This window comes from Watersipora subatra, chromosome 6 (assembly GCF_963576615.1).
Source record: "Watersipora subatra chromosome 6, tzWatSuba1.1, whole genome shotgun sequence".
Lineage (NCBI taxonomy): Eukaryota > Metazoa > Bryozoa > Gymnolaemata > Cheilostomatida > Watersiporidae > Watersipora > Watersipora subatra.
In genome coordinates this window covers 57964355-57986612 of record NC_088713.1, presented here as the reverse complement: position 1 = coordinate 57986612, position 22258 = coordinate 57964355, and the positions used below count along the sequence as shown (strand labels likewise).

At 35.9% G+C, this 22258-nt stretch overlaps 3 protein-coding genes across 6 annotated transcripts in view; 1 reads left to right on the top strand and 2 right to left on the bottom strand.

Annotated features, from left to right (window-relative positions):
* The window catches only part of LOC137398395 (serine/threonine-protein phosphatase 6 regulatory ankyrin repeat subunit B-like), a 627280-nt gene that overhangs the window by 68437 nt on the left and 536585 nt on the right, over nt 1-22258 (bottom strand). The gene's annotated exons all lie outside the window — the stretch shown is intronic.
* Nucleotides 1-22258, top strand: part of LOC137398919 (sulfhydryl oxidase 2-like) — a 300984-nt gene that overhangs the window by 27782 nt on the left and 250944 nt on the right. For 2 of the 3 annotated variants that reach the window (XM_068085088.1, XM_068085089.1), the window contains 2 exons: nt 199-318; nt 2801-3276. The exons of the other annotated variant lie outside the window; for it this stretch is intronic. In XM_068085088.1, coding sequence (XP_067941189.1) covers nt 199-318; nt 2801-3100 — 420 coding nt within the window. In that variant the 3' untranslated portion in view covers nt 3101-3276. Of the gene's footprint in view, nt 1-198; nt 319-2800; nt 3277-22258 lie in introns of those variants that run through there. 3 annotated transcript variants of the gene reach the window in all.
* LOC137398918 (moesin-like) lies at nt 7479-10700 on the bottom strand. Of its 2 annotated transcripts, XM_068085086.1 has the most exons (7): nt 10501-10700; nt 9555-9617; nt 9149-9232; nt 8688-8792; nt 8244-8327; nt 8033-8107; nt 7479-7609 (listed from the first exon to the last, which is right to left on the bottom strand). In XM_068085086.1, exons 1-7 carry the CDS (start codon nt 10673-10675, stop codon nt 7506-7508), a joined length of 690 nt encoding a protein of 229 aa, XP_067941187.1. In that variant the 5' UTR covers nt 10676-10700; the 3' UTR covers nt 7479-7505. The 2 variants fall into 2 exon arrangements, with proteins under 2 accessions (XP_067941187.1, XP_067941188.1); XM_068085087.1 differs by lacking the exon at nt 8688-8792.

Here is a 22258-nt window from a genome sequence, read left to right as displayed (position 1 = left end):
CATTTTGTTTACTCATTGTGGCTAGCTTGGTGACCTTGACCAAAAACCTTTATTCACGGCAATACTAATTATTTCCGGATTCCTCTGTTTTTCTACTTTTTAGTAGGTAGCGTTTTTGGTTTAGATTTGATCCCTCTGTATTTATTTTTCTGTATCTACACAAATAGTGTAATCATCTACATTTTATTATACTGTCAGGCAAATAAGAGGATGGCTGGAAAGACCAGTGAGGATTCCGTGTATTCTAAAATTCAGTTTCCTTCTAAAGAGTTGTGTCCTTTATGCAGGAATCCCAATGGAATGTGGAATGAAGAAACGGTAAGGTTTAAAGTATCAAAACATTGAGCTCTCTAACATAGCACTAAGCATGCATGTTTCTATCTAAGCAAGTAGAAGTTCACCGTTAGTGTTATCTTTTTCTAGATCTTGATATCCAATAACTCTGCCACCTATGGTGATCAAATCCAACTCTCGCATTATTGTCACCTGCAATGAGCAACTCATCTTTGCTGGTTTGATTTTTATTTTTAACACACATTTCAACAGGTTGCAAAAGTTTTCTTGGTTTGTATCAAAAATTTTCGTAGTTGAAATACAGACGCTTATGATAGACAAGTACATATTTCTCTGTAATGGCATGTGCAGAGTCATTATCCTGTCAATCACTGTGATTGGGTCATGCTCTATTTCCTAGGCTATGTCATTTCTGGTAGTAAAGACAACTCCAGCCTTTTTTTGTTTAAGCACTTCTCTGCCACTCTAATAAAATTTGTGGCCGCTGCTCACTAAACACCTTGATGGCGTTAGACAGGTCTCACAGAGTGCTGCAATAATAATGTGGTATATCTGAAATTCTTTTGTTGACATCATTAAGGTACAACCATGCGTAACAAATGATTCTTTCAATGTGACAGAATCCTCGAAATTAACAGAATTCACAGACTTATCTAGTCGAATATCACAGAATTGTCTGAGCGGTTCATGCACACCAAATTCTTTGACGAAACGTTTTTAATTCCTTAGACAAGTTATTAGCGAGCGAGTTTCTAGCAGCTTTTGCAATTAGTATAGTCCAAGACAGATATCGCGACACAAAATAAAAGTACGAGTGCAATTCAACCGCTTAAACTTACCAAACTGCTTAGGTTGCACTATTGTTGGTTAGCGAGCACAATTCTAACATCTCTTAAAATTTACGTAGTTCGAAGCACATATGGCGACAAGCAAGAAAATTATTACGGCACTTTGCCGTAGTAAATATGATGAAACTGACTTGATTGCGCTCAAGATGACAATTCTTTTACCACGGAACTTTTGCGGCCTAAAAGGAAATTGTTATTATTAAAAAGAAACGATCTGTAACCATAGAGTAGGAACAATAAAAACCAACAATAGCGCAATCTAAGCAGATGTATTGCATGTACTACATATGCTGAATTGCACGGGTACTTTTATTGTGTGTCGTAATACATTTCTTGGACTATACTAATTGCAAAAGCTGCTAAAATCCTGCTCGCTAATAACTTGTTTAGCCAATTTAAAGCGTTTCGTCGATGAACTCGGTGTGCATGCACAGCTCAAATAATTCTGTTATATTCGGCCTAATAATTCTGTGAACTCTGTGAATTTCGTGAGTTTGGTCAGATTTGGTGAATAATTTGTTACGTGTGGCCATACTTTTAGACAGGTCTCACACAGAATGCTGCAATATTAATCTGGTTTATCTGAAGTTCTGTTGTTGATGGCGTTAGACGGGTCTCACAGGGTGCTGTGATATTAATTTATATGTAGTGTATTTGAAGTTATGTTGTTGACAGCGTTTGACAGGTCTAACAGAGTGCTGCTATATCAATCTGGTGCATTTGAAGTTATGTTGTTGACAACGTTAGACATGTCTCACAGAGTGCTGCGATAATAATCTGGTATATCTAAAGTTCTGTTTTTGACAGCGTTAAACGGGTCTCGCAGAGTGCTGTGATATTAATCTGGTAGATCTAAAGTGTTGTTGCCACCAGTGCAATTTTTCATTATGATTGATTTGAGCTATCACTACCAAGAACTCTTCTGCAATTATCAAGATGGTTTTTTTACTCCTTTGTTTCCTTCCTAGCTGATATTTCACTGAGTGATGGCGCCAGAGCTAGAACCCTGTTCTAGCCAGGCGATAGTTGAGTTGGTATGATTAGTATTGATTTGAATCATTTCCATATATCTGCATGTATAAGGTTTAAAGAAACACCAGTTTTTGCTCTACTAGAATCCCTCTCCTGGCAGTAGAGATGTAATCTAGCAAGAAAGAACAGGTCAACACATACTGTCATCTTTGGTCTGCTGCTGCGACTAGCTTAAGACTAACTCTATCTTTTCGTGTTTTCGAGTGCAGCCATAGCACACTTTCTGGGAAGTCTAGTCAGACTTTGATGGGTATTTTACTTCATTCTAACAGAATGCCCAAATACACCCCAGTTTAGAGCTGGTAGTGCCAGTTTAGTCTCCGGCAATACGACCTTCAAAGCAGGTTGTGTATTATCAGATAGCAGGTGCAAGTATCAGGTGCAAGTATCAGGTGCAAGTATCCGGTGCTATGGGTAAAGTTGGTATACAGTAGACGCTCCTACACCGTAAACGATCTATTCCAGGAACCTTTACCTTATAGGATTATTTGTAGTGGTAATGAATTGTCAAGGCCATTTACTATGAGTGTAGTTGGTGAGTACCGTGACTATCTGTTAGTTATGTACACCCAGTCAGCAGTTAATTGTATCAGCTCATATTTATTTGATTGTTTTGTTTCTTACAGGTTTATGATTTTCTACATTCACTCTATGCAGATGTTAGACCCTTCAACTTTCCTAAACTCCTCTCTCAGGCTCCGGAGTGGAAACACTTGCCAGGCGTAGACTCACTGCGAGATTGGGAAACCAAAACAGCCATAGGTCGTGCAGAGATGTCTATGTGCTATTTATTGTATATCACATCTGCTATTGTAATTGCCGGTTTGTTCTATTTTGTTGTCATCAAGAGAAGACTTCGACTGCGTTCCAGAAAGTGTCACCCACGAGCGGAGTCAAACCTTGACTATAATAAACCAATTTACTAACCAAATAGAAAGCTATGTCACCAAAATCTTTATGTTTTTTCTTGCAAATTTTGTGCTAGCATACATGCCATTTTCTTGTATGTAGAATTTTGTCTACTGGTGCTTCTTTTTTTAGCCAATTAACTTTTTGCTGATCTGTTATAAGTTTTTACACTAGCTTTGCCAGGAAATATATCTATACCGATATTCTTAAAATTATCAATAAATCGCTGTAACCGATTGAGTGGATAATAACAGCTATACTACGAGCACATGAGAAGTTGCTTTAGTACTATGGGCAAGGAATCAATGAATAGGTCCGACTTACTATAGCTGTACTAGGAGTAATGGTTACTGTAGAGGGAGCCACAGTTATACTATGAATAAAAATGATACAATGTAGAAACAGCAGTACTTTGTGTCAGATGTAAATTTATTAGAAACTTACAGTGTGTCAGTGTGAGGCTGATGCTGCAAGATGTTGCTTGATAAGTCAGAGGCAATATCAAGAAACTGGGTGAGAATTTATTAAAATTAGAGGATGCCAACTGACTGATACCAAAATCAATAAAATTGCAGCTGTTCTAGCAACCACAGCAGGTGTTTTGCAGTTCAAAAATAATCGTGTTTACACACACTTCGATCTTTGGAGTTGTTGGCACTATCGGTTATAAAAGACAACTCCAAATACACTTTGTATTCCCAATTTTGTACCTCGTGAGCGATGCTTGTGTAGCTCACATATCAACCATAGCATCCATATCAACTGTTTAGTGATGTCTTATGCACAGCCTGTAGTACTGAATAACATGAATGCAAGGGTCATGACCTTTCAACCTCTACATGAAATAGATTCTATATTATTGAGCTAGCTTTCCAGTGAAATTGTAACATATAAACAGCTGACTAACACTCAATAATATATTTCTACATTGTGTTCTCATGTGGTCTATTGGGGTATTTCAACTGGCATAAATATTGCCTGCAACCTAATGGAAGGTTATCGTATTTTACGACTAAGAGAAAGCCTCAACTTCCTAGTATTTCATGTGATCCATATAAATAATCAGAAACTCCATGTTGGCCCTTAATGCGCTGTTCTATGAGCTGTCACTTTGTAGCACAAGATGTTTTAATGTACATGTATATGTATATTAAAACATTTAATGTATATACATGTAAAACACATATTTAGTTTTAGTATATGAGTAATTCAAAACATTACACATTTATTAGCTCTACCTTTTATTAGCTATACACTATACATTTTATATTTCAACTGACTGAGCAATAAAACTATCAATAGAAATACTCGTACACTCTATGAATATTCAAATTCCTTCTATGCTTTTAATATCTCTGTTCTTTTTGTAACCAACTCATGCTTTTTACCGATTTTTTACCAATTTTTCTATTTTTCTTTAAATTTTTTTTGTCAACTGCCCACTATACTCAACAGATCTTTGTAGATCTCTGTGAGTATTTTTAGGTCTCTAAAAGTCATTTTTTTATTCAACACAGTAAATTTTGTAAATACACAGGTCTCTAGTCATGTGAGAGTCTGGTAGTTGTCATCTCTCTGATAAAATTAATACCAAGCATTGCTACAGATATTTAATCACCAACTCAAACAACACACCTCTTGGCATTTAGCTCTAATGTATACAATTTATATCAATGATTAGCTTATCAGAGATCTGCTCAACATGCCGGCTGTTGCTATGAAGTAATGGGAAGAACATATTTTTGTCTCCATCAGTTATGGAAATACAATTATATGGCCACAAGTGCATTTTCTGACTTAAATAGCAAAGCATTCCATATTTTTGCTACTCATTTTAAAACAAGAATATGATGACTGCTGCCATGAAGCACTGGGAAGAATATATTTCAGATCAAGGATTTATTTTAATACTTATTCTACCCTACATGATGAATTTGTCATGTTGTAGCAGGTGCTACGTTGAGTCTGTATAATAAATAGCTCAATTTTTATGGTTCATTTTATGAAGAGAATAATATTACTATTTGAGAACCATTGAAACAGTGAAGTAATGTCAGGAGTCCTGTTAAGTTGTCATCATGTTAAAAAACTTACACTTCAAATACCTATCAAAAGTCTTGATGACTCACACAATAATATTTACTAGTAAGGCTTTGAGAACATATATTAACATGACTCATAGCTTTTATAACAATACATTCCCTCTCTTTAAGATTTATCTCCTCACACTTATTACTTATATTGTTAAAGAGTTAATCTTCTTAGTCTGTATAAATTGTCAGCTTCACAATTACAAATCACTTCTTCAAAATACCTTAGCTACCATTTAATACATTTTTGTGATATCAGTAGTGGATCTTTTTAGCTTTTGACATGTCATGTGATAACTGTGAAGACACCTGTACATTTTGTCAAAAAGGAACTATGTGTTCATAGTTGGGTATTAAGTTGCCTTTTGAATCAGTGATTGAAATATGTTTTACTGATCAATTCTAAATCAATATAATAAAGACTGTTGGTACCAATATTTGCATTTTAGACTGCAAAGATATCACAACTCCAGCAGCATCAACTGATTCTCTGCATCGCAAGTCAGCCATACATATGGAGCTATTAAACTGAATTTTCTAGCTGACAGAGTGAACTTTGTAACTAAACAGGTATTTGGTCATGTGAGAGTCTGGCTGGCGTCACATTTGTAATAACAATGCTATTTCCAGTGTGTCAAACATTTTATCACATTTTAAATGACCACCTTCTGACCTTTAAGCTCCTTATGTATACAATTTACATGAAAGTTTATCTTATCAGAGTTTCACCGCAAAAAAATGCTGCCTGTTATCATGAAACTCCTGAAGCAACTCACATGGTATTCAAGCTCCCACGTATACAAGCCAAATATGTATGTTTACTTTTGTCATGAGACACTCCAGTGATACACTTTAACCTTTATACCCTTAAATATTTATCACTTATTGACATACATAGTGACAAACTCTGTTTTCAACTCCCATAATAAAACACTCCAGTTAATTGGGGTGATATTTCAATATGTGAGCTTCAATAAAACATTGACTTTATTCCTGTTATCATAGTGATTCAGCACCATAGTGTCATATAAAACTATCTTATAGACACCCCAAATATCTAAAATATCTTAAAATTATTTAATGTAGTTCTGAAGATCTCCAGAATAAATGTTACTCCTAGTGTTTGCAGCAACTCCACTGGAAGGTGAAATGTTCACCATCTGTGAACTTGTTGGTTTTTCTTGTTGGTCCCAATCTGTTCAAGGAATCATATTCTCTTAACTAACATTTCCTTCTTCAAAGAGTCAACTTCCATAGAATGTGTATGTAAACCTGTTGGTTATAATAGATCCAGATTATTTAAATAAATTATTTATGATTTGATCAATAAACATCAACATGTTTATTGATGTCAATAACCTTCACAGCAAAAATAAATCTTATTTATATGATAATTAATTTAACAAAATCACACAATTGCTATAACTTTAATTGTTTAAATTATATGTTATGTATTTTATATTGGAAAGTATGAGATCAGAGTTGTCTCCTCTCAGCAGTTGCATCTATCGTTGAAAAATTATATGTTGATGGCAGATATGAATAGTTAGGCTATCTGTTATAGATCACGCATGACTCATAATGTATCTGTGATAGATCAGCCACGAATACTAAGGATATCTATTATAGATCAAACAAATACTCAAGCTACCTACCATAAGTCAGACATAGAACCTTGGCTGTGTCATAGATAAGACATGCATTATAAGGCTATCTGTCATCGATCAAACATGGATACTAAGGCTATCCGTCATCAGCCTTAGTGTTGGCATACAGTATCACTTCTCCTGGCCACAGCAGACAAGTGTGCTATTTGTTGGTGCAATTTGGACATTTTCTACTTTTTTAAAAGGTACTTTTTTGTAATACGTTTACATAAGAGCCCAGCGCGTGGCTTGACAAGAAATCCTTTGGTACGACTTGCTCCCCAATAATGCCCACTATCTTTGGAGATGAATTTTACTGCAACTTAGATGGTCTACGACTCTACATTAACATTATACAATCATGGCTGTTTCTGTTAGCCATTTTTAGAGCCTTTTTAGGCCAGCCGCAGCAGTGAGATCAGCTCTAAAGCATTGAAGGGTCCACAATGAGTAGGGAATATCATCTGTTAATCTATGGTGGTCTAAGAAAGTTGGAATTTTGCCAAGCTATGCAGGTGGCATTATATAGCATGAGTGCAGTTCAATGATGGACAGATGTGTTCATAAAAATCACTGCTAGATGAGTAGAGAGGAGAAAATGTATCAAGTATAAATATGAAATTGTATTTAATTATAAATCTTAAACAAGAACTACAAGTGCTTTCAATTAAACAAAGATAAAGGTATCAGCCCTGAGGCTCATGAAGCTGGTCTCCTGTCTCGTCTGTATCAGTGGAAGTACGCATATAAATATCTAGTCTGTTAAGTCTTTCCATCATGACAGCCATATCTAAAGGAACAAATACTTATCAGTATCTATCGTAAACAACAATATCATTCATCTCTATCTATAAAAAGTGCACCATCTCACAACCACCTTGTGTAAACCATCCTTCAGACTAAGGGTAGGCTTAAAATAGATGGTTTGGAGTTGTAAAAACTGCAGTCTAGTAATACAATTTATTTGGAATTCATACGACCATGAAAACAGATTTGAGCGATTGGCTCCCTTTGAGCATTAACCAATAGAATTAACTGCTGACCAGCCAATAGCAATGATGAAATAATACTCATCATATCCATACCTTATAAGTTAATAACTAGCAAGACATAGTACACATGAAGGTAAATGAATACGTGTTGTTACTGATGAACAGTAAATATGTGGATGTTAAAATTCAAACACCAGTTGAACTGTGTGTAAAAACTTTACCTGTTGTCATCTGATTGTTTGCTTCTTGCAGGGTTACGACCTGCTGCTGAGACTCCTCTCTCTGATTGGCCAATGCTACAACAAAAATAGAATCATGGCTCATATACTGCTGTACGCATGAAGGTAAATGAATACGTGACGTTACTGATGAACAGTAAATATGTGGATGTTAAAATTCAAACACGAATTGAACTGTGTGTAAAAACTTTACCTGCTGTCTTGCGATTATCTGCTTCTTGCAAAGCTACAATCTGCTGCTGATACTCTACTAACCCCTCCCTCTGATTGGCCAACTCTAAAACAATAATAGAATCAAGGCTAATGTACTGGTACTGTTACATCTTACAATAAGAAGCAATAAGCAAATGTAACATTACAATTAGACAGCTTTATTAGCAACTGGACCAGAATTAACACTAGCCAACTCAACACTGAACAAGGTCAGCTGACCAGCTGGTAAGTAAGACAAAGATAGGGGGATGACTCATCCTAAGCTATTTATAGATCACTAGCTGCACATGTCTGGGCATGATCAAAACTGAACTCTAGTGATAGTGCATACATATCAGGTACTACATACAAATGAGGTGTATAGATGTCATCCATATTTTATGACAAGAAGAAAGTCCAGTTTAACAGAAAATAAAAAAGTCACCTGCTGTCTTGCGATTATCTGCTTCCTGAAGATCTACAATCTGCTGCTTAGACTCCACTAACTCCTCTTTTAGTTTGGTCAACTCCTCCCTCTGATTGGCCAACTCTAAAACAACAATAGAATCAAGGCTCATGTACTAGTTCTGTTACATCTTACAATAAGAAGCGATAAGCAAATGTAACATTACAATTAGACAGCTTTATTAGCAACTGAACCAGAGTTAACACTAGCCAACTCAACACTGAACAAGGTCAGCTGACCAGCTAGTAAGACAAAAGATAGGGGGATGACTCATCCTAAGCTATTTATAGATCACTAGCTGCACATGTCTGGGCAGGAACTAAACTGAACTCTAGTGATAGTGCATACATATCAGGTACTACATACAAATGAGGTGTAAATATGTCATCCATATTTTATGACAAGAAGAAAGTCCAGTTCAACTGAAATAAAAAAGTCACCTGCTGTCTTGTGATTATCTTCTTCTTGCAAGGCTCCAATCTGCTGCTTAGACTCTGCTAGCTCCTCTCCCTGATTGGTCAATGCTTAAACAATCATATGATAATAATAATATAACAATCATGGTTCATTTATTGAGGATATGTAGAAACATCAATATTCTGTTAACAACTATAGAATCATGGCTCATGTACTGTTACTACATGAGAAGGAGATATAGAGAAACGCAAGAGGATAGACTCAGAACTACTGCGAAGAGTTTATGGTGAGGAGTTAATTAGTTTTGGTATAAATTTACGAATTAACACGATTTTAAAAACTAAAAAGAAATAAAGTTTTGTAGAAAGAATATTTTTATGAGCTCAGGTACTATTATTCCAGTAGCAGCTTAAGAACTGTAAATCCTACCTTTTGATTTTTGATTGTCAGCTTTGTGCAGGGCAGCGAATTTTTGGTAAGTGGCTGCATGGGCTACAACAAAGTAAAGATAAAGGTTTCATTATAATAAAATGATCAACAGACAAACCATCTTATGAATAGGAACTCTTCCCCTCATTTATTATAGCCTCAGGTACATGTGGAAGGAGGCAACTAGTACTGCGGGTATAATGTTAATACTATTAGTTAAAGCTATTTGAGCAAAGGTTAAAATATAGCCTGAGAAACTAGTGCTAAGAGTATATGGTAGGAGTTATTAAAATTGCAATGAGAATCAACTAGTATGGCTGATAGAAACAAATATTATACAAGTTCTTACTGTATTCCTACCTAATTCCTAATGCTTAAAACATTCCTATTGCATGTTGCACTTATCTTCTCTAAGGCTATAACCAGGTGTATGGCATCAGCAACCATAATAGACTAAGAACCTGAAACAAGAGTAGAAAAAAATTTTGAGTTCAAATTTATACAGTCTCACGCTAGTCTTAGGCCCTTTATCTACTACTATAATTCTAGTAAATAGCTCATGTCTCTATTCAAAACTGCAGGGATTAGTAAGAATATTCATGAATCAGGAGAGTTCAGCTAAGTGCTGACTAATAGCTGCCACAAGGTGTTGATCTGCTAACACCACTTTTAATAAGGAATTAAAATACTCAGACTATAATTATCCAAGAGAGAGCAGAAGTGATGAGTGATTAGCAAGAGCTGAGTGTTGGCTGAAGAGAAGAGGCTGAACTGACAGCATTTAATACAGAGACAGAGCTGAGCTGCTTCTACAGCCCACTGCAGTCTCTATGCAAGGAGAATGTAGATGGAATTCCCCAGGGTATGTTTATAAAGATACCCTGGAGACAAGCAGAGAGTTATGCAATAGAGTAGTAGCTGGTATCAGACTGTATAATAATCCTACCTGCTAATACTGGCTGCTTCCAGCTCTTAAGCAGCTCTACTGTCTCTTTCCTTCCCTTAGACTCTGCCTCCTCCAGAGGAGTTCTACTGCCTCTGTTCTTCATACTGAGGAGTGCAGAGACTTTATCAGGAGGAATGGAGGTCAGCATAGTCTGTAGAGCTGCTGTGTGTCCCATGTAGGCTGCCTTGTGCAGTGCTGTGTCTAGGAGGCTGTTAGTCTGTATGTTGAGCAGGGAGACTCGTTGCTCTACTGACAGGCTGATCAGTAGAGTCTCTACTATCTCTGTATATCCTCTCACTGCAGCCCATGTTAGAGCTGTGAAACCCCATGTCTCCTTCACAGCTATCAGCTCATACTTCTTACCAGAGGATACAGTATGAAGTATAAGCTCTACTAACTCTCTATCTCCCTTCTCTACAGCCCAGTACAGAGCTGTATATCCATCCTCATCCTTCACAAACAGCAACTCATCTGCTATTCCTCTCAATGGAGTGAGTAACAGATGAGTTACTACAGGGCGGTCTCGGGAGATAGCCAATAGCAGAGCTGTATACGACTCACTGTCTCTGATAGTTGTTATAAGCTGAAGTAGCTGATCAGGAGGGGTGGTTGTTAGAGCAGCCCTAAGAGAGGTAATGTCAGGAGCTCCACTAGCTCTAATATATTCCCTAATCCATTGCTCCATTGTATCCTGTAAAATACTCCACACAATAAAATATGATAGAGAAAAATGAAGACAAATTGTGACTCAACTGCTGACTCTGGGTAAGCTGATGACTTATAAAGCTGCCAACCATAACAGAGTTACTGCAGGTGAACCCTGGATATTCACAGAGTATAACAAGGAGACTAGGATATGATACTCAGAGCTGGGAAATCAAGCATCAACACTCCTGCTATTTGCTCTCTCATGTGTTAAACTAATGGAAATAAACTCAGTAAAATTTTAACAATGACAAATCAGGAGACAGCAATAAGATTCATAGTCTCCTACTTTAAACACTAATTTCCTATAAAACTGGCGACTAAATACAATCAGTGGCCTGCAGCTGATTCTGACCAGAATAAAAACAAGAGAAGCAGTTAAAAACTCCAGTTTCAGAGCTCCTCATTCTATTCATAAGAGGAATATGACATATTTACAGTAGGAAATGTTTGCAGGTACAAAAATGACTGAGGAATGAGACCAGAGACTCCTGACCTTAACTTAACCTCACTAGATGATAGACTCTATGAGTCTCTTCAGGGTAGAGAGTGATAGTCTCAAGTGGTCAGAGTTATATTATGATCACACTGACTCAGTGTCTCTCCTCATCTACTCTATTATTCCCAGTAAGTATAACATCAACAGATGCTAATATAACAGAAAAGTTATACTTACCTGTAGGTGCTCTGTATGCGATACGCTTGCTGGCTGCTCCATGTGTTTTATAGCTTGAAAATGTCTCCGCCCCTCATTCAACAATCTGTCTCTTGATTGGCTGAAGCAAATACAACTTGTCCAATTACACAATAGTTCGGAGGCCAGTAATGACAATGAACAGTTAACATTGTAATAATATTGAATAATGTACACAGGAAACAATATTTAAATAATTCATCATGCGAGTCTATTATATGAAAAAAACATTTGATGAATATTTAAAGCAAATCCAGGACTAATGCTAGTTATACATGTATGTGTGAGCCTAGCGTCACTAGTGTTTTGTTGCATGAGATTACTGCAGGGTCTCACTGCCAATATGGGAACTAAGATTTACATGCTGGTGTCTAAGAATACAGTAATATTATATCCCTACTTCAGTAGTTCAAACATCCACCATGTTCAATATAGTTTGAACTATTGACTAGTTGAAATGTCTATATTACTATCAAATGTATTATTATATCAGCTTCACAACTCATAAAACAGCATAATATTCTTCATTTTCCGACATTCCAGAAGTTTGAATATGCCTAAGCAACAAGTAAATGTTTGACATGCGATCTCTATTTTTCATTCTAACTGCACAAGCGAAATCCTGGACTAGAAAGATTTGAACTGTCTTCTATCTTTATCATGAGCTCAAAAAAGTTTTTATAGTAATATCGTTGTTGTTAAATATAATTTTTGAACAATAACTTGGAAGTTATTGCGGTCATATAGCTTCCTGTCATATTTTAAAAGTCATAGTGTTCAGTGAGTTTAAAAAGAGCATGATAGAGTGCAAAGGTATTCAGAGCAAACACTACTATGCTGAACCCTGTACAGATGTCAGTAAAAATGAAGCAATTACATCGGTATTTATGAATTGTTCATATGAAATGTTGTACATAGATTCGCACCATAACAAAAGTAGATCTCCAGCTCTCCGCATCCAACTCAAGCTGTCTCCGCTCTCCTCTTGTGGTTAATGTAAACTGACAGTTGCAAAGCTATTACCACACAAAGGACCACCCATGTATAACAGGCCACTGTACTTGAAGGCTTCAGGAAGTAACAATGAGTACACAACTCCAATGTGATCTACTGGGAGTAGCTCATTTATCTACACATATTGAATGGTTGCACTGCTTGTAAGACAAAGATAAATCACTTAATGGATAAGAATTCCTCTTTCAGTTTCAACACATGCTAGACCAGACTTGTGAAATATGGCCTGTGAGCAGGACCTGCCCTGTTTGATGATTCAATCTGGCTTGACAACAATTTCTGAGTATGTCAAAAAAGAAGTGAGTCACTTACTACTGCTCTGCACTGCTAATGCAACTACGTAGATATCCAAGCAACAATTTACCATAACTGTAATGCATTTCACATACAAACATCAGCGAGTACTTATCAATGTGCAGTGCAATTTGTATAATGAACACAAGCCTGTTGCTAAGACAAGTTAACATAAATCTAAACATGGAAAAACTATATTAAATCTTGTGTAACAGTCCAAATATAGAAAAGTTAGGCTATACGAAATCTTGAAAAGTGTTGTGTTTTTTGAAAAAGAGATTTAACAGCTGTACAGTACACGAGCTTTATAAATTCATCAAATGGTTTCAAGCTGACAAGTTTTTTTTAAGCAAGAAAGAGATTTTCAGATTGAAGGTCATTTAGGATAGTTTTTAAGCAGTAGCAAAAGTCAAGGACAACTGCGAATCACCGTTACTACGGTTACAATATATATGGCAAAGGAAAAAATATACTCGATGTACTACCTGTATTATTTCTTTAATGTGAAGGTTTAGGACCGTCCAACTCAAGCCATTTCCACTCTCCGCTGGTGATGAGTGTCAACTGATCGCTATAAAGCTATTAGCACACAAAAAGGACCACTCAAGTGTTAAAAGCTGCTTTATTTGAAGGCATGAAGCGGTACCAATGAAAGCACAACACCAATGTGATCTGCTCAGATCAGCTCATCTACAAATACAGAATGGTTTGACTGCTTGTAGGACAAAGTTGAGTCACTGAATAGATATCAGTTTCTCTTTCAGTTTCAGCATTTGCTAGACCAGGCTTGTGAAACATGGCCCGAGGGCAGGACTCTGAGCATGTAAAAAAGGAAGTTAGTTTCCAGGTATTTTCATCAAAATTTGTGATTTTTGAAGTTAAATAAATTCTAAATGCTCCTTGCATCTGCTTGAGAACATTAAATCTGTACAAGCGTTCATGTCCAGCATTCATGCCCAGTCTGATGCAATGCCACTAGTTAGCCACTATAAAGGTTGCATATAAAACTATAGATACAGCTATAGTTTTATAGTATGCAACTATAAAGTTTTATAGTTGCATACTATAACGCTTTAGATAATCTGATCCACTATGAAAGTCGCAAACGAACACAAAACAATGCATCATTTTTGGACTCTTGGTATACCATTCGTTCAGAAGCAAATAGTATCACACATTTTAGAATTTGTGTAATAGATTTAGGTGTTCATTTTACACTACCACCAGTAATCACCGTGCTAGCTTCATGATCACCCGTCACCTTCGTTAGATGCATTCTCTATGTGACAGACAAATAAATGCATGAGCACTTTGCTTTTACCAGTTCAGTGAAGAAGCTGCCCAAAAAATCTTCAATTCTGCTAGTTCACTGAATCAGTTTGAACCGGTTTGAACCGGTCTCCTGATCTTACTGAGACCTACTGATTTTTGTCAACAGGTGGTCTTGATAATCAACAATAAAAAAACCAAGTAGTGATCAAGATTAACAAATAAACACATGAATGACATTGTTAAATGTTCTGCTACTCAGGATATCACACCTAATAGTAATGTACTCGTGAATGTAATAAGATGTCATGTTAAAGAAACAGGCAGTAGCAGATAGACTACAGGATAGACTACAGTTAATTGTTTTGCTATTTAACCCTTTCGTGGGCAGTGCGACGTTTTTGTCGCTTTACGATACGGCTGCTAATGGGCAGTGTGACGTTTTTGTCGTTTCGGTAACGTATTTTATTATTGCCCTTTCTGGTTAGCTAAATCTCGTTTTTTGTTTACATTTTTTACCAATAGCAAGCTACGATATAGTAGTTTCAGTTAGCCTCAAAAATTGACTTAAAGGTTGAAAAAAAACGATCGTTTTTAGCAGTGATGAATAAAAAAAATTTCGGAAAAAATTAGAAAATTGTTCTAAATAATTTATCAACTTTTATTTTTCTTGTTTCGGTTTTAGCTTTTATTTACAGAATTTTTTGAGAGTTTGATTTTAGTTTACTGTCATGGCGACTTCTAAAAGAACCTCCCGAGATTATTCTCATAAAGCAAGTACTAGTACCGATGATATGATAGAATTCGGTATTATTCAGTTATCCATAACTGAAATTGTACGGTGTTTAAATTCTCTTCATATCACAATATTCAACAGCTCGCTGAGCATGCGAGAGAGAGATAGCCGTTGGCTGTTATTATTATTACATAATATTATTAAGCAGAGCTTAATAATATTACGGCGTGAACCTTATAGCTATTACATTGTGGGACGCATGATTCAATAGAAATATGACTTTAATTACGAAAATATGTTAGAACAGTAATTTACCTTTTTATTAGTGATCGTCCACTGCAGACTGGTCACTCCTTCTTGGACGTACACAGCCTGCCGTGACAAGGCACGGATTTGGATAGTAATGTATAGGACGATCACCGTCTCGTGGAAGTGGTCTTCACCGGTCGAGAGTTCATCCCAAAAAGAAGGAAGGATAGTTCTAAATCTCCCGGTTAGATGTTGCATCTGAAGACCAACGAGTGCAAGAATTGTGACGGGGGGAGGTTATCAGTACTGCCCCTATTAAGAGAAATAACTCATGCTATACCAATGTGACGTAGGCCAGCTACGCAATATTATTGGTCGTACTAATCGTGCCTAATACACTATAGCGAATGCCAACGTGGACTACAAGATGGCGGATCCAAACCATAATGCAATTTCCTACGCAGTTCCGACTTAGATAATGTAAAGGTCGAATTTCCCAGCAATGAGGAGACAACTCCTTTTCGGCAAGCAGAAACTGACAAAACAAGATATAACACCGAAATTACTAAGAGATTCAGAGATGACAGTGACTTTTTAGATTTAGTAGCAAGAGATGACAGTGAATCAGGTTTGAATTGTGATTGTAATGACTTTACATCTAGAAGTGACAGTGATGAAAAGGCTGGTAGCAGTAATGATGAGGATGTGAGTAGGAGTGATGCCAGTGCCTGGAAGAATATAACCAACATAAACAGAGATAAATCTCCTACAATTCAGCAGTTTATAGCAGTGACAGGCCCAGTATTTACTACAGTAGATGCTCAACCAGTAGAGTACTTTGAAAAGTTTTTTGAGCCTGTCAATCAAGTAAGTACATTTTTGTGGGAGCTCTTTGTTACACGAATAAGTACATGGTGCAAAGACTGTGATGTGGGCCTTTGTAAAAGAGAATGCTTTCGAAAATATCATTCGTAAATAGACAATTATTATGAAAAGCATATATTTTATGTTATACATTTTTATTTGTTTATAATATATATATATGCCTATGGACATATACATGTATACATATGCACCTTTAAACATAGAGATATGCACATAATAACACACAGAAAAGTGTATGAACCTTTTGGAAAAAATTGATTTTTTGGAAAATTAATTCGCCCATGGGAGTCTGATTTAGTTTTGAAAATTCGCCCACGAAAGGGTTAAGATATCACACCTAATAGTGATGCACTAGTGAAGGTAATAAGATGATAAGTTTAAGGAGCAGGTAGACCACAAGAATTTAGCGATAGAGAATAAAAGGGGTGATGACATAAAATTTGTTCTGTGTTGCGATGCCATGAAATAAGAATGTTATGGTTTCATATAAAAACAGTTGATATTTAGTGTATATCCTTAAGTTCAGCAAAATATTTTGTATTTTATATTTATTTTAAAGCAGTATGTCAGTGACAGTTACACTATTTTTTACAGCTTCTGTCTGTCTTGCCTCCTCCTGCCTTGTCTTAGTGTTAAATAGGTAGGTGTAAAAATGAAGATGTAATTCAGTTGTATGCCAGAGCTTTGTTCATTGTAAATTAGATAGCCTAAAGTACACAAACAGATTTTAACTCAAATTGCAATGCTGTTTTCACTACTTGATGCTCGGACTAATGTTAGTTTGAAAGGAACAAAGCTATTCCATATGGATTTAATAGGTCCTTATTGTGGTACTTTTACATCCAGTTGATTAAACAAACATCTTTGACATTTATATACAAAGTTTGCTCATTTTTTTAAGCAACAAAGTGTATTCTGCAAAATAAAACTAATAACAAATATTTTATATGTCTGCCTACAACAAAGCATAACAACAAAACATTTTTGCTATAAAAACACTTTGTTTCTCTAATTGTCGTCTATTCGTATTCAGGGGTCAATGTTAAAATAAACAAGAACTTTCCACAAAAACCCAACTCATGACATTCAGATTGATGGACCGACGCTGTAACACCTGTACCGATCGCCTTTGTATTTATGAATGATTGCACAGCTATCCTATTCTCTGTGTTGGCGACACATGTGACGGTCTATCACGACGAACTAAAATGTGAAGTAAGTTGTATATATAATAGATATAATACTATAAACTCATCATTTTTTATTTCACAAATGCAGCGAGTTAGATTAACATTCAAATCGAAATTGTGAACCCGCTTGATTTGACGCTTTTAGTTATATGGAATTTTTACATAATACGAAGCAAAAATTTTACATAAATTATTTACGTTATCTGGAATTAAGGTTATAAGAGGTATAAGTTATAGGAGCGTCTACTGTATTGAATTTGAACCATATAAACAATAGTGTCTACACTAGTTCTTACTGTGATTATAACTGAATACCAAAGAATAGTTGTACTTACCACAGTGAATTCTCTCAACCATCATATCTCAGAGCTAGTAGTCAAATAGAGAATATTACTAAAGTGATGGTTAATCACAGCCAAAATGGTTACCTGGTAGACTTCTGACATGTGGGAGCAGGTGACCTCAATTATGTCTATCAACAATATAATAGCAGTGAGAAAGATACCAGTTATGGTGGTTATAATGGAACTGGTGTAACAACCAACAACCATAGGCATATACTGTCATACCTCAACATACAAGCTTACTGGGTTCCAGGAGAAAGCGAGAACGTCAATTCTTTTTGTGTCAGATCAAATTTTCCTATGGAAAAATACTCTATACAAATTAATTCATTCTAACCCTCGGAAATACCAAATACCAATACCAAACTAAAACCTAAACATAGCAGAAAAACAAGTTTGTGAGTGTTCACAATGACCCTACCTACATTGACTCGACTCAACCTGTAGACCTGGTTGACCCATGTTAACCAATGACCCTGACTCAACTACAGTTCACCACATGTGCTTACCAAATAACAAATAACTACATAAATATAATTCTAGTCCTGTAGTTAAGGAGGTGTGACAACTCCAAAGTAAACAGTCTATAAACAACTATATATTAATAGAAAGTAGTTTCCTACAAGTTTCCAGTCATCAATAACACAGGTCAAGGACAAATATTAAGTAGAGCTGTTATAGTCATTTAGCCAGTTATCTACTTGACTAACTCAAATTCAATGGTCAGGGCAACACAATGTTGTTGTGCCATTTGCTGTTGACCAAAAATGTTGAAAGGCTTTATTTAAAATAGCTTAACATTTGTAGCCAAAACAGATATTATTACTAATATAATTATGGGTGGGTCGTGATTCCAACTTACTATTCAGCTAAATATTGCTAAGGAACTTAGGTCTATAGTTTGCCACTGTCTATCGATGAAAGCAACCAGATATTTTTTGTGTAATCGGGAGAAGTTTCTTCAGAGAACAATTGGTAAAATTTCCACTTCCTAAAAATGAGTTGTTGGCGTTTCAACAGCGCATCACATACAGAAATAATCTAGACTTGGTTTTAACCAGGGTTGTGACGCAATAGAGCTGCACCCTTTCATTGCAGTGCAATAATTTTGCAGTACATTACAACTTCTAGTGTGTGGTAGACAATTGCTGCTACTTCAAATTCACTCCTGCAAATTGCTGACTGCAATCTACTTGTATGAAACATTACCTACAAACCAGCAATTCACGTGTACTGCAACTGCGCATTCTGTATAAATTGAAACTGCATATGTACTGCAACTGCGCATTGGTATGAAGTTGATACGGTGAATCACCTAAAACAGCTGGATTTCTAAGCATCTGTACTGCATCGTATGAAATTGTCAGATGCTGTATTAAACAAGCATATGAACTCATATGCTAACTCTCATATCACTTTAAAATAAAGCTTCAGATATTATCATCATTTGTTGATTGATGAGCCTAAGTTCTTGAACTTGACACGGCTAAAAAACTAGTGTTGGAATGGCTATTGAAGAGTTTAAACGGTACGGAGGCTTTCAATTAAATTAAAACTTTTAAAAAGTGTGAAGTTTAAAAGCGCTTATAAAGATTAAAAAGTTCTTTGCCCACCCAAGCTCTAGTTTGAGCAACATTCACTTCTTATACCAGTGAATTAGTTGCAGCAGATTCCACTCAATACTTGATTATGTTACAAAATCTTATGAGAATGTGCTGCGCTTGAATGTACAAAATAATAGATACTCATACATAAAGTATACTGCAACTGCAATGCATTTTACATATAGACATCAGTGAGTACTTATCAATGTGCAGTGTAATTTTATAATAGTAACAATCTCGGTTTTAACCCAAAGTGCAAACGTGGAGAAGTTATTAGCTCCTGTATAAAATCTTGAAAGGTTTAATACAGTATCTCATCTCTTTTAAAAGAGATTTGATGCCTGCACAGTGCATACGCCTTAAGAAAGTGATCAAATGGTTTCAAGCAGACAAATTTCAAACATGCAGAACTTTTTTTTAGATTACAATTGAACACCATTTAGCAAACTTTGGAGCCATAGAAAAGGTCAAGGACTATTATGAAATGATGCTATTATGGTTACAAAGTGTACTCTCTATATGATAAATTTAAAAACTGGATTATTTTTCTATGTGACAACTTCAAGTCGTCCAACTCAAACCCTTTCCACTCTTCTCCAGTGACAAATATGTTCTAGTTACATCATAATATAAATTGTTTATATGAAATGTTGTACATAGATTCTCACCATAACTAAAGTAGATCCCAGCTTTCTGCATCCAACTCAAGCTCTCTCCACTCTCCTCTAGTGTGAATGTAAACTGGCAGTTGTAAAGCTATTACCACACACAAGCGGACCACCCAGGTATAACAAGCCACTGTACTTGAAGGCTTCAGGAAGTAACAATGAGTACACAACTCCAATGTGGTCTGATCGGATTAGCTTATTTGTCTACAAATACTGAATGGTTTTATTGCTTGTAGGACAAAGGTGATTCCTTGAATGAATAACAATTCTTCTTTCAGTTTCAGCATATGCTAGACCAGGTAAGTGAAACATATGGCTTGTGGGTCATATGGTCCACATACAAGTGAAACATATCTATAGACTATCATATGGCCCATGGACAGGACTCTGGGTATGTCAAAAAGCAGTGAGTCAAAACAAAGTGAGAAGAGAGAAAAATTAGCAGTAGGGAAGAAAATAAAATTGTGTAAATTAAAAATATTTGGTTGATATTAGAAGTGTTTGATAAGACAATGCAAGCAGCAAAGAGTAGTAGTAAAAATATGTCTATTGCTGGGGTTTTATATTACTGAGAAAAAGTTGTCTTACCTTTTTAAGTAGTGTCACAACTCCCACTATACAAACATTCCCTAGAGGAGAATAACCCGTTTTATATCAGCCTATCACCTGAGAAGAGAAGAATATTATTCATGGTTACTCATAGACAGGAGAGAAAGAAAGGCTGACATTGGAAGAAGGCAAGACAGAGATACAACAAGGAGAAGAGTATAAGTCACATACCTCTCACTTGAGGGGAAGGAGGTACTGGGATGAACATAGTAGGTATTGTGAAGAGGTGGAAAAGGAAGTGGAAACTTACACTTTGAAGCTGCAGGAGAGGAATCAGAAGAGTTCAAAAAAGTTGGGATGACTGTAGACTGTGAGTCAGTGATTAGTGTGAGATGTCTATAGCTTAAGTAATCTAGGGTAGGGTGGAGTAGAGAGATCCTCAATGTGTAGCTTGAGATCTTCCAGATTCCTAACTTCAACATAAAAACTGTGACAGTGGTGCATGACCTGCCCATAAATAAAATATAAGAGTTACCAAAGAATCTAGAAAGTTGATATTATCAGACTAAAAGAGAACAACAATTAACAAAATAAATGAATGATAAGATGAATACAGACAAAACCTGATGAGCTGATGAGACGTGATACTAATTATTGAATTCCTTTCTAACTGACCTGCTAACAAGACATATTCAAATGAGCCCTGAATATGACTCTGTCAGTGACTCAATTTCATACGGTGAGATTCAACATCTTAATGTGTTGCGCATGAACAGATATTGAAAAACTCTACTAGATATTTGATAATTATTAAATTACTGTAGTTTATACAGTGCTATCAGTATTACTATATCTATATACTACTATATTACTACTAGAGATTTCTAACATCTGAATATTGGTGTCTACCTAAGCCTTTGTATGCTTCTGATTATACTTCATACTACTTGATGTTCAGAGCAAGTACAACAATATACCAGAAAAAGTGTGAATACACCTTCTAATCTTATGTACCTCATGTTATGGTGATTATAAGCACCTGAAAGTCCAAAAGCCATAGCTCAAGTATACTTGCTCTGAGGGCAACAAGAGCAGTGTTACTGGCTTCTGGTGAAAACAAATTAAAAATAGTTTAAGAGCACTGTACAGGTTGAGGGACGGATCTGTATTTTGAGTTTGAAGATGTGTTAGTGGCACTGAGTCTGTATACTTATTTACCTGATGAGAACTTATTACCATCAGAACAAATATGTAGCCAGAGACAGAATTAAACACATTGACTCCTAACATAAATCAGTCATGTTATTATATATGGATACTGAGATGACCTAGCTAATTACAAAGGTACATTACATGTAGATGCTGTATTAAAAAGGAAGATTAGGTGCTGCAGGTATAAACAAACTATACAAAAATCTATTTTAAAAATCTATAAAAAATAATATCTGACTAATATAAAAATTATAACTGTGCATTGATAAGTACTCACTGATGTTTATATGTAAAATGCATTACATTTGCAGAATATCTTTGCATGGATATTTATGTAGTTGCATT